Source organism: Corvus cornix, chromosome 14, assembly GCF_000738735.6.
Source record: "Corvus cornix cornix isolate S_Up_H32 chromosome 14, ASM73873v5, whole genome shotgun sequence".
Taxonomy (NCBI): domain Eukaryota; kingdom Metazoa; phylum Chordata; class Aves; order Passeriformes; family Corvidae; genus Corvus; species Corvus cornix.
The window spans coordinates 2,420,070-2,432,369 of record NC_046344.1 but is presented as its reverse complement, the minus strand read 5'-3'; the positions used below and the strand labels follow the sequence as shown (position 1 = coordinate 2,432,369).

At 38.7% G+C, this 12,300-nt stretch overlaps 1 protein-coding gene across 2 annotated transcripts in view; it reads left to right on the top strand.

Annotated features, from left to right (window-relative positions):
• BAIAP2L1 (BAR/IMD domain containing adaptor protein 2 like 1) overlaps positions 1 to 12,300 on the top strand; it is a 35,914-nt gene that overhangs the window by 7,137 nt on the left and 16,477 nt on the right. For both annotated transcript variants that reach the window (XM_039560109.1, XM_039560108.1), the window contains exons 2-3: positions 1,229 to 1,304; positions 4,062 to 4,148. In XM_039560109.1, the coding sequence (XP_039416043.1) occupies positions 1,235 to 1,304; positions 4,062 to 4,148 (157 nt within the window). In that variant the 5' untranslated portion in view covers positions 1,229 to 1,234. The remainder of the gene's footprint in view (positions 1 to 1,228; positions 1,305 to 4,061; positions 4,149 to 12,300) is intronic.

Sequence of the window (12,300 nt, the reverse complement as noted above, 5' to 3'; positions counted from 1 at the left end):
TAGTTTATATAGTTTTAAAATAACTGTATTTTTACTTGATATGACTGTTAAAGTATTATTGGAGTTAATCCTTCACTTTTTATGTTGAGCAGAATTCAGGTATAATGCTGTCTTTAAAAAATAATAAAATTCTATCTGCGTGACCTTGCCTGAAAATCAGATCAATGTGATGGAATTGCTGTTCTTTTTGGGTCCCCCTGTGTACTAAACATAAATATTTTCATTCTGTTAGTAGTACAACAGACAAAAGCTCGATAGTATTTCACTTGTCTTGAGTCTTGTATTTCTTGTAAACAGAAAGGATCTGTTTTGAATTCCTTGAACTTGACAGCTCTGCTGTGTGAACAGTAGTGAGTTTGTGTCATAAAAGTATTGCCATAAAAATAGTAAGAATAACAGAACGGTGTCCACAGGTATCTCATGATCTTCTTTTCATGACAGTGTGATTTCAGAGAGTAATGTCATAGCTATAGTTTCGTTAGGAAGATTCTGGGGAAAGGAGGTCTAGAATCTGCAGGTTGTAGCATTTGCTAGGAATGAGAGCAGTCCTGCCTGGAGCTGCTGGATTTCAGATTCTGATTGTTTCAGCCAGTAATTGTATTTAACAGTGAAAGCAGCTGCAGTGGTTTTTATTTTCCCCTCCTATTTAAAGTCACCATTTTCACTTTATTTCTGAAAGAACCATGGCTTTGTACAATTTTCAAACAAACAAAAAAAGCAGAAAGAATCCCCAAAATAACCAATTTCACTTAATGCATCTGTAACACAGAAAACACAAAGAATATGAATCAGAGATCTGATGAAATTTTTCTTCTTTTCTAGAATTTTTTTAAATTTAGAACTCAAATCTTGAACCATTGTCAGAAAGTTCTTGTCTGAATTTATAAAACAATTAGTGGACAAAGGATTTTCCAACATCACCCACCATAAGTTTTGTACAAACTTTGATCACACACGATACCCTTTTGTATTATAAACAGCCAGATCCCTGTTGAAATAGTTTAACTTTTTTTCCCCATTTGTTGATCTTAAATGCTCAGTTTCTTCTCCCTTCCATCCTTTGTTTTCCTGTGTGCCTCAAATCTTCCAATTTTCATCCATCCTTGGACTTCTGAGTTGTGTGCTGTACATATGAAACTTTAGACTCATCTCAGGTCGCTGAGATGAGTACTGACACCCACTGTGGAATTGCCTTGGTTATAACACAAATGTTGTTTTCTTTCACTAGAATGTTATGGAACAGTTCAATCCCGGACTGAGGAATTTAATAAATCTGGGGAAGAATTATGAAAAAGCTGTTAATGGTAAGTTTCCTGGCTGCTACATTTAGAAAGAATGTTTAATTCTCATTTAAATATACATACTGGATATGAGGGTTGTGTATATAGGCTTCCAAGTTGAACTTTGGATGTGTTTAATTAAGAGGAAGAAAACCCCAACTAACAAGCACGAATACACAAATATACCTTCTCTCCAGTCTTTCGGGGTTTTTCCACTGTCCTGGAGAAGTTGCATCACAAACAGTTAGGCGCAGAGCTCCTGCAAAATAAACTGAAAGTGGGTTTAAGTAACCCACATTGGAATAATGAATGAAAAAACCCAAAGTTATGTAAATTAGGTGGTTTTTTTTTTTCTCTCTGAAAATACCTTCCAGAGATATTTCACATTCTTAGATGTGTTCCTACTCACCTACACACATCACTACCTAAGTAACCTTGTGTACTGAACAATGTGAATTAGTACAAGTTGCAGGAGTGAACTGATTTGTTGTTGTTATCCATACTAACTCTGATGATATCATTTTTATGGAGTCAAAATCAGAATGAATAAATTTGAATCTAAGGACCCAGTTTCTCCAACTTTGTAGAATATAATTGCTTACTGCCATTACTGACCTCACAGAAACAATCGAAGAAGGGCTTTCCCAGAGCCTGCACTGTAGGACCTGTCAGAGCCTGCTCCATTTCACCATGCAGACCTGTCAAACTGCTTGATACCATATTAAAGCCATGTAAAATCTCTCTAATTTTGCCTCACTCAAGCCTATGGCACATCTTTCCCCTCTGTGTAATGCAGTTCTCTGAGAAATGGGATCCTGCAGAAGTAGTGCATAGCCAGACAGACACTGAAATCTCTCTTCATGCAAATTTTAGACCTGGCTTGAGAAAAAGATAAAACCAAAGCCTGCTGGAGATGAAAATAGGGAAATGTTGACTTATTTGTGGTAGTGCCTAACTTGATGGATTAACATGTGGTTACCTAGTACCTGACCTTAGGAATTACAGGTAGTACCAGAAGTAATAACAGGTGTTTTCATATTCATTTGAAATACTTCTATACCAGTTTCTAAGGGTTCTGCTCCTCACACACTTTGCTGTTGATATGTTGCATTTTGCCTTTTGTTACATTTGCCTTTAAGGCTGGTTGATAAGGCATATCTGAAATGAATGCTTAATTTCAAATGAATATTTACACTATTGCAACAACTGTTGCAAAGTCATCTTTGGACTCCCATAAATTTGTAATCTTTTCACCATCGCTTCTGAGTGGTGTAAATAGATCTGTAACAAGGAGTAAATACTCTGTTGCTAAACAAACACTTCACAGCTTTCCAAAAAAGTCGGAGTAGGCTGACAAAGAACATAAAACGTACAAGAACTCCAGATATGTTTGCAATGTATTTTTCTACATTTTGAGGACAAAAGGTCAAAAACCCCTTCCTTTCTGCAGAAGTAATTTGTAAGCCATAGTACTGGTGAAGGGACTATGCAAGCGGGGCTCTTGATTTAGCTTAGTTAGCACAGGGAAAATCACACATTTCCTTCCTTTTTTAGTGCTTGTATTAGGAGAAAAGAGTGACTTGGGGCTGTCTTGAGAAAACACAGATAGGAAGAGTTGGACTGGCATCAAACCCTCTTGTACAGGTGGCACACTGCTCCATCAGTAGCACCAGTATGATTCTTCTGCTCAGAAAGTTTGAGCACAGAGCACCTATGAGACAGAAATCACCCTTTTTAATGCAACAGAGCCTCAAAGAAGATCTTTGTTCGATTTGGAAAATGTTCAGACTTCTCAGTGAATATACTGTTATGTAACCAAAGATGTCACCTTACTAGTAAAAACTATAAAATACAGACCTGTAATTGGCAATTATATTCCTCTCAGAAAAAAAAAAGTATTCTAAAGTCAACAGTGAGGCTCTGCTTGACTTTCACTTTAGGCTAAGAATTTACAACTACAAAAAACTGTGACGAATAACTTCAATAAGTTATTTTTCACATTAAAGCTTGCCAGCTTGTCCTTGTTATTTCTTTTCTCTGTGGCATGCAGATGAGTTCTAGACACTGAAGATGCAAGGCAGGCACTGTAGATCTATTCCCTGTGTAAGATGTTTCTCCCCACTGGCCTCCCTGCAGCTTCACTCCGACATTTCTGTGTTTGTCCCAGCGAAACTGGCTTTGCTGTTTAAATCAGCCCTAACCAGGAAATGATTAACTGGGAATAACTGAAACCTTCGTAGTGTACAGTGAGAGCTTATTGGTTCCTGTAACAGCCAGCTTTAGAGGGAAATGATGATTTGTTTTTGAGGGGCTCCACGTCTCCTTGGGGCAACTGCAGGCCCATGGTTGGTGGCCAGTTGCCATTTCCCAGATCACTGGTCTGGCTGGTCAGTACAAGAGACCTCAGCACTTTTTTGGGATTGCAGTTTGATTTTATTCCAACAGTTTTCTCTGTACCAAGGAATTTGGTTATGTCCTGACCAATGGCCTATGGCTAAGCCTTCCCACCAGGTGCTGATTGCCCCATGGGAGTTGGAGCTAAGTAACAGGCTGAAACTTCATTAATATGTTCTGGAGTTCTGTCTTTGTTTCCTGGTTTCACAGATCAGCAGGGAGCACAGGGACTTGTGCAACTTTCTCTGACAGAAGGATTTCTTTGTTGCCATGTACCCCTCTCTTACTCTGTGCTCTGGATGACAAGATTTCATAGAATCATAGATTAATAAAAATTGAAGATACTTTGATTTTTTTAACAGTTGTGTTTTTTTCACTCACCCCCAGTTATGGTAGTGGCTGGAAGAGCATATTATGATAGCCTTGCAAAGATTGGGGACATATCAGCAGATTCTCCAGTATCTAAAGAATTAGGTAAGTGAAAAGTAATTTTTTAAAATTACTTCAAAATATAAACTTTATTTTTGCTTTCCTGCTGGCAGTTCACCAAACGAATGTGAAGTAGATAGGGATGAGTAAAAGTATGTTCTACTCTTATATAACAGGCGTGGAAGGGATCAGATGCCTTTAAGGCATATTATTTCTCAAGACACTTACAATGTTTTGACAAAATCACCTTTTTTTCCTCCTTTTGTGAATATGTATCTGCATATGCATTCAAAAGCATGTATTTTTAAGCTCATATAATTCTAAAATAAATACAAAAGTATGTATCTTGATTTTGAATGCAGAGGTGAAGGTTGAAATACTTCTGCAACAGAATATTGGTATGAGGAGTCCTAGTGTACAGCAGCAGTTTTAGAACTAAAACAATTTTCTGGTTGAGTGTCATTGTGAAGGGTTCAGTTTTACTTCACTACTTTTGATCAAATGTATCACTAAAAGTTCTCAGGTACATTTATATTTATTTCCTACTTGAGCTTTTGAAAGAGAAACTGTAGGCTCAAAGATGGATTAATTTTACATTAATAGAAATCCACTTCAAGTTCTGTACTTTCCCAAAAACAATTTCTGAATGTTTGAAAGATCAGCAGCAACACTTGCCCTTGACAACTTCACTTTTGTAGGTTGAGCAGTATAATTGCAACACTGGGCAAAGGAGTACAAAATATTTGTAATATTTCTGGCAAAAGATTCTCAAGTCACTGCAAAAGAAAGAACTGGGAACTATACTGCAAAGAAGAAACATTTGCTTAATGCCTTCATTTGCTTTTTGACAAAAATAACTTGATGACATGTCTTGCCTCTGAACTTTTGATTTTGGGCAATGTAGGACTCTTCCAGTGATGTAACTTGCATCTCCTGCTGTAACTCACAGTATTTTGTTAATTCCGCTGATTACAAAGGATGGGTTTAGCAATTTTTTTTTCACAGCTCTGGAGAAGTAGAATTGAGGGGACAGACTCCTCTTGAAAGGTGGCCACTGGTTTCTGTGTGGCTGCCTACATTTTTATGGCTTGTCCTGAAACCACTCATGGGTGAGTGTTAACGTCTGTGCCGAGGGCTGGGAGAGGCAGAACAGCAAACAGGGCAGAGCAAACAGTCCCGGCAAGCAGCTCCCTCTGTTTGCTCTGCAGGCTGTTTACAGAAAGCAGAGCTGCTGCTGTCAAACTGTGGAACAACAGCTAAAAGAAATGGCTGTGCAGAGTCTTAGGAAATCGCAGAAAATGCACAATTTCAGTTTTTGCAATCAAGCGCTTGGGCAGATGCATGGAAGCAACTGATTTATGACTTGTCAGGGGGGGACATTTTCTGCTTGTTTGGAAATATTATTATTATTGGGTAATCTTCTGCTGACTTCTGAAAATAACTGGTTTTCCCTATTGTTTGGGACAATACAGAATTGTGATTGAAAACATACTTTTGTTGAACTATGAATTCCATCCTGCAATTACAAATCTTTTTCAAGATACACCATATTGAGAAAACACAGCCTTCTTCCCTGCTTTCTGTTCACCTTCTGCTTTAACTGTTACTGCAGAAAAATCTATTCTTCTTAAGGCAAACAGTAACTCTGGATTTCTTCCAACGTACTCTCTGATGGAATACTTAATTTAGAGATAAGGAAAGTCAATGAATGCTGGAAAAGGCATGATAATGTGGCTAGGAGTCTGTGACAGATCATTTGCATTTTCAAGAAGTCTTTCTTACAAGTTCTGAAGCTGGGCTACAATATTGGACTATTTACCACAGAAATATGATACACCCATGTGTCTCCAAAAGTATCTGCTTGAAAAGAAAAGTATTTACTGTACACTCGTGTGTTTTAATAGCATTGCAGGGCATGCTGAGCAGTATGGGGTGTGTAAGGACAGATCAAACTTTGCCCATTCATGGGCCCTGTAACTCCAGGGGAGTTGCTGCAGCCACCTGTGCAATTGTCTCATCCATGAGTTCCTTTAGACTTGCCAAAAGACAAGTGATTGACCACTAGCAGCTCTATCATGCATAATACTTCTGTTATCTCTGCCAAATTAGAGGTGGTTTCACAGTTCAAAGCCAAACCTGCTGGGTGACCTAGAGTGTATTCACTGCCAGTGTGATGTAAAGATTTGTATCAAACCCACAGCCAATCCTTCCTTCTCATAAGGAAACACAGAACTGAACTTCTGAGATGAGACAGTGAAATGGACACCAGCTCCACAGCAGGGTAGAAAGAGAAATGCACTAGAAATAAAGGAGTTTTTTTTAAAGTAGAGGGTAGAAAGCAGAGAGGCTGGAGAAGTCATGGGGTAAAAAATCAAATAAAAATCAAGCCAGAAAATGCTTTCTTCTGTTGAATGAGATTGGAGCAGAAGAGGGAAATGAGAATGAAAAGGAAATCTGGATATTCCAGCTGATTCAGAGCTTTTGTACTAAGTATGTCTATCTTTCAAGTCTGGTTGAAGCTCTCTGAATCATTTTAATACAGAATAATTTAAGCAAATTGAGGAAGTAGAAGAATGTACTGCAGTCATAACACAATCCTTATGAATAAGGGATGAGTTGATTGAGTCAACATTCTTTCTAATTCCATATTTCCCTAAATTTCTGAGCTTGTAGTCCCTCAGACTTGGCTATGAGCATTTAAAGAACGGAACCTGAATTTGGTGGTTCAAGCTATTCTGCAATACAGAATTTGCATACCTTTTTTCCTAGGCACCTTTTGGAAATCCCTCCAGGAAGAAAAGATAAAAAACAAGAAACTGCACGTTTAAAAATGTTGAGATTTCATACTATTCAAATTTCAGCATACCACACCAGCGCAATAAAACGCTGTGTTTCAATAATGCACTAAACCAGTTCCACACAGACACTTCACCACGGTGTTAAAACAGTAACTTTCACATGTTGCTAATTGTTTTTGCCCTGCCCAAAACGCAAAGGCTTGTGAGGCTCTGTCACGTCGATTTTTAGTGCTTATAATTTAAATAAAATCTCCTCTAGTAACACAGGCTGTCTCTGTAGCCTTACACAAGGAATCAGGAAGTTATTTCCTGCTTGCCTGTGGAATACTGCTTCTCCTATCTTCCCAAATATCTTCTCCAGCACCTGCCAGTTATTGTAGCTACATCTCATTTTATATTGTGGGTGTAAAGTCCCACTTAGTTTGTTGTGTAGCAACGGTATCTACAGCAGTCACCCACAATTGCATTATGGGTCTGTACCCGGAGCTTATTGCTCAAGAACTAAGGAGCGTAAACTATTAATTGCTTGTCAAAATAGAAGAAGAAAGAAAAATATTATCTTGCATGGTCTTGATCAGTGGAACTAAACTGTAGAAGATCAGTATGTTAATAGGACAATCAGAGGAGACAAAATAGTCTTCCCTAATCTAACCAGACTGATAATTTATTTAAAGATTACCCTGGTTTACAGGCTTGTTTTTTATAGTTTATGTATTGTGTTCTAACTTAATTTGAAGCAGGTATGCAAGAGCTTATGCTCATCTGCAGTCTAAAATGTAAGAATTTGGGAAGATTTGGGTTCCTTTCAGAAGAATTTTTTTTGTTAAAAAACCAGTACAAATGATCTGGAGAAGCAAGTCTTGTTCTTTATTGTGGCAGTCACAAGATAGAGAGAGGTGGGGAGAAAACTCCAAAACTTCTCATGGTGCACAGAGGATGTGGAATTCTTTCCTGACAGAGGGTGAGCCCTGAACTTGATGTTCCTCTCAAGCACAAAAGAACAGACTGTTCTTCAGGTTAAAATACAGGATTTGAACACATTCACAAAACACTTTTGCCCATCAAGTGGTGTAATTTTAAAGGTCTCCACAACTTTGTCATGTTTTGCCAAATACAAAATCTTGTGGTATAGTAATACCACTTTATTTTACAGAGTAATAGATTGATTGCAGGAATTCTGTGATATGAATAACGGGGCAGGAGTTCTCTGTATCCGTGTTTCCTTCTTTTGAGAGCCTTTATACTCCTCTGCAGGTAGGCAAATGCCTGTATTGGGGTAACTGAATGTTGGTTTGAGAGTCAAGGCTGATAAACCATCAGTCACAATAAACTAGTGATGGTTGATGAATAGACCTGCAGCTTATCCAAGAGTTGGCATTTCGTATCAATCTCTATCAAGTTTGATCCTTTGATAATCATGTACATTTAATACTAATAGAACCAGCAGTGTGAGGTTCAATTTGTAGAGGGTTGTGATTTTTTTTTTTTTTTTTTTAGCGATAACCACTTTATTTCAGCTTTGCAACTAAGAGAAACCCTGTGGGCTTTTCTTTTTCCTCATTATTTCCAGAATTAAGAGAATTTCTGTATCAGAAACTGTGTGCTTTAAGTGTTCAGCTCATACAGGAAAGAATTTGGAACTAAATTGGAAAATTCTAATTTTGCTAAAAAGGACATACCTACTTGCTGAAAAATTTCTGATCAGGCCATAATGTAAAGCAGTACTTTCTTTTTAAAAGATTATCTTGCAAGTATTTATTATTCAAAACTATCTATTTTCTTCCTGTTTAGCAAGCAAAATTGCCACTTGATTGGGTACTTGTCAGAACTATAGGTCTGGGGTTTTAATTCTGGGATATAGCACTTGTGTCACTCTCACTAGTGGGAAAACCAAGCAGAAAAAGAGAAAATTCCATAGTTTAGGATGAATGCAGCTAGCTCTACTTCCATTTTTAAAAAAAGGGAGGAGGGAGAGTTGTTGGCTTAGTTTAACACATATACATTGACCCTGTCAGCTGGAATCCTATTGCACTTAGAAAGATGACACCTTGCACTCTTCCCTTCTCTGGCTCATTTCAGCTGGACAGGAGAGCTCTGTCGTCTTTGTCCACCTTACTGCATCGTGTCATCTCTGTAGAACCTCTGTGCTACCTTTGGAATAGATTGTGTTGGATAGAAAGGAAAGAGAAGTGTGCCAGCAGCTGCAGAACCTTACACACCTCATCTGGTGGAAACTTCTGGGAAAGCAGCTTAGAGGCTGCAGTTTAAGTAGTTAGAATCAGGCCAGCTTTTCCTATGGAGCATTAATAAAAGAGTCTTCTACTATATTTATAATGGAATTTCATTTGAAGAAGCCACTCCACTCGTGTGCTCTAAAAGGAAACTACACAGAGAGCTGCCTTGAAAGGGAAATGCAAAGTATTTGTGGGCTATTACAGGAATGAGGTTTTGTATCTTCCAAATATATATTGTGTATTCTGGGCTTGTGCCATGCTTGTCTGCTATAAGAAAGGTGGAAGGAGATGAGCCAGTCTTGGGTGTAAGTTCTGTAATATTTTTCTGATAGAATATAAACCAGAAATGCTACTTTCGAGAAACACAGTGAACAAGAGGTGGGTTTGTTACTGAACATAAAGAATGTGTCTAAAAATGAATACTGCAGTTTGTTCTTACAGAACTATCCAAAACAAGTCTGTTCTGTACACAATTATATTATTGTAAATTTTGTTATGAAGACTTCCAGGTAAGTTACAAATTTTCTGGTTCTAGAAATAGCTGATGGGAGGAAACAGACTATGAAAATACACAAGGCATTTGGGATCAATTACAGTAACACCAGGGAAGGAAAGAAGACAGATATTCACATGATTTCAGTGATACTTTTCCAGCTATTTTTTCATGTTAAGTTAGATAATAGGTTATATTTTTCAGTCAGTTTTAATATTTTATTCCTTACCTGCCCCAGCCTTACAGCACCCTATAAACTGAAGCTGATTCCCCTGTTTTCAGTCAGTGATAAGATAGGGAATAACAGTCCTGTGAGTCTGTAGGGTGTGTAGGGTGTAGGTCTGTAGGGTGGCTGTCTGATGCAGTGTGGTGGTGATGGCACCAGCACAGGTGTCTTGGCACCTGCAGCTGTAGGAGCACCTGCTTGTGTGCCATGACTCTGGGCTTCAGCACAGAAACCCTTAATGGTACTGGTGAGCACACACCCTCCAGGGAAAAATACATATTCAAAACACCTGCAGTGAGCAAGACTTGATATCTTCGTGCTGTGCCTCAAAGGCCTGAGACAACAGTGAAAGGAATCCTTAAAGAATTTCTCACTATACTGGAACACATAAATTCCACTCGGGCCTCACACACATCTTTCATCTTGCAGTGGGAACCCTGGGAAGGACACCCTGGACCTCACCTGCGTGTCCATGCAATCTTTCCTAGGTTGTGGCTAGGTCTGGCTAGGCAAGAGTAATTCCAGGCCCTCTGTGTGCACACAGCTGTGTGCTCCCCCCAGTTCTGAGCCCACCCAAACACGGTACCAGCACCAGGGGCCCGTTCAGGGCAGGAGGTTGTTCTCTCTCACATCTCTAAGCTCAGGATGCTGAGCAATCACAGCCTTTCCTCACCACCAGCCCCAGGTGAAATAAGCCTGAGAGCTGCTGTCGAGAAAATGTACTTGATTGTCCTCTCAGTGAGAGAAAAAATGGAAAGTAAATGACAACTTTGTGAAGAAAATAAAGCCGTATTTTAAACCAGCTTGTAAATCCTTTAGTGAAAGTCTAACTGTATTTAGTCTGTACAGTCAGCTCTTCCTGCTGAATTTTTTCTCAACAGAAAAATAATCCAGTGTCCATCGCAGATGTCACTACCAGTCCCAGGGCGCAGGGCAGGGAATTAAAACCAATTGTCTTGGACTTCTGAGAAAGAGACTTTTATCAAAACTTGCGACTCAATTTGGGTGTGGGGTTTTTTGGTTTGGGTTTTTTTTGGACACTGCTAAGACTGTGAAACTCAGTGGCAGTTCCAAAATGCTGTAATGAAAGTTGCAGTGGCTGCTTGTGGTTTATTGCATTTCATGTTACATATATAAAGATAATTTAAATATATACTTTCTCTGGTACTGGAAACCCATTAAAACTTCAGCTTTTGCAGGTTAGCATGATTTGTTTGTTCCAGTCCTGCTGTAAAACAGAGATTAGCTCTCTTGTATGATCTTCCTTAACTAATCTCACTAAAACCAGCAGGGTTTCATCCAGGCAAGTTCAGGCTTGTGCCTGTATTGTAACTTGCTTTCTTTTCACCTGGCTTGTGTGAGGATTACGAGTCACTGCACAGCATTGCAGCTCAGGTATGAAAAGCTGTGATATACAGGGCTTCCAAGGCCCTATGAAAGATGAGTCTCTGACATATAAACCTTAATATATTCTGGGTTTACATGATTGGGGGGGAAAAAAAAAATGCCTGAAGCAGACTTCATATATACTAGTAATGGAGTAACAGGTGGAACAACAAGTTTGTAATTTTTCATGCATTATTTACATGGCATATGCTTTTCCTTTCCTTTTTTAACATGAAAATTTAGTTTCTGTGCTTACCAATCATCTGTGACAAGCTGAATATTTCGTGTTAATTAACATCTGTTCAATGATATAGTATGTTTAAAAAAAATTCTAATCTCTGAATTTTTTTGACTAAGAGATCAAAACATCTTGGGAGAAACGGGGAAACCAGACTGCAGACTGAACTCTGCTGAATCTGCAGTAAAGTCACATTCCTCTTTAGAATGCAATGTGAGCTAATGTTTTTGTTCCATTTAAAACAGGAAAAAAATAGGAGTATCACCCCAAGAACAAACTCAGAGTAACTGGAAATCGTAATGGTCTTGTTAATGTCATAAATATTCACTCTTGTCTGGCCTTATGTGGGAATAGCTAATGGATTAGCAGTTCATTGCCCACTTTATAGCATGGTATGAATTGTGTAGTACTTTCTAAAATCACCTGTGTCGAGCTGAAAGAATTTGGCTGGATAAATACAGAGGCCGAAGTTTTAGGCTTTTTTGGGTTGGGTGGTTTGGGTTTTTTTCACTTGAATAAGATGATAATTTGACTGTGGTCAAGCTAGAATACATTCTTCCCTCTGGAGCCATATGAGGAACACAGCAGGGAAGTCTGTGAGAAGGAGCAAGAGGAGCACTGGGAGTTCATCAGTTCAAACACCATCAGTGCCCACGTCACTGAATTAGCAACAGTGTCCTGCACAATCCTATTTATTGCTTACTGGTCTTGTCTGGACATGGGGCAAGATACCTAGACTGCTTAGGCATCTTGCAGGACTGTTTATCTCTTTCGTATCAATGAGACTGTAAAGTAATTATTCATTTCCCTTAACCCTTAATC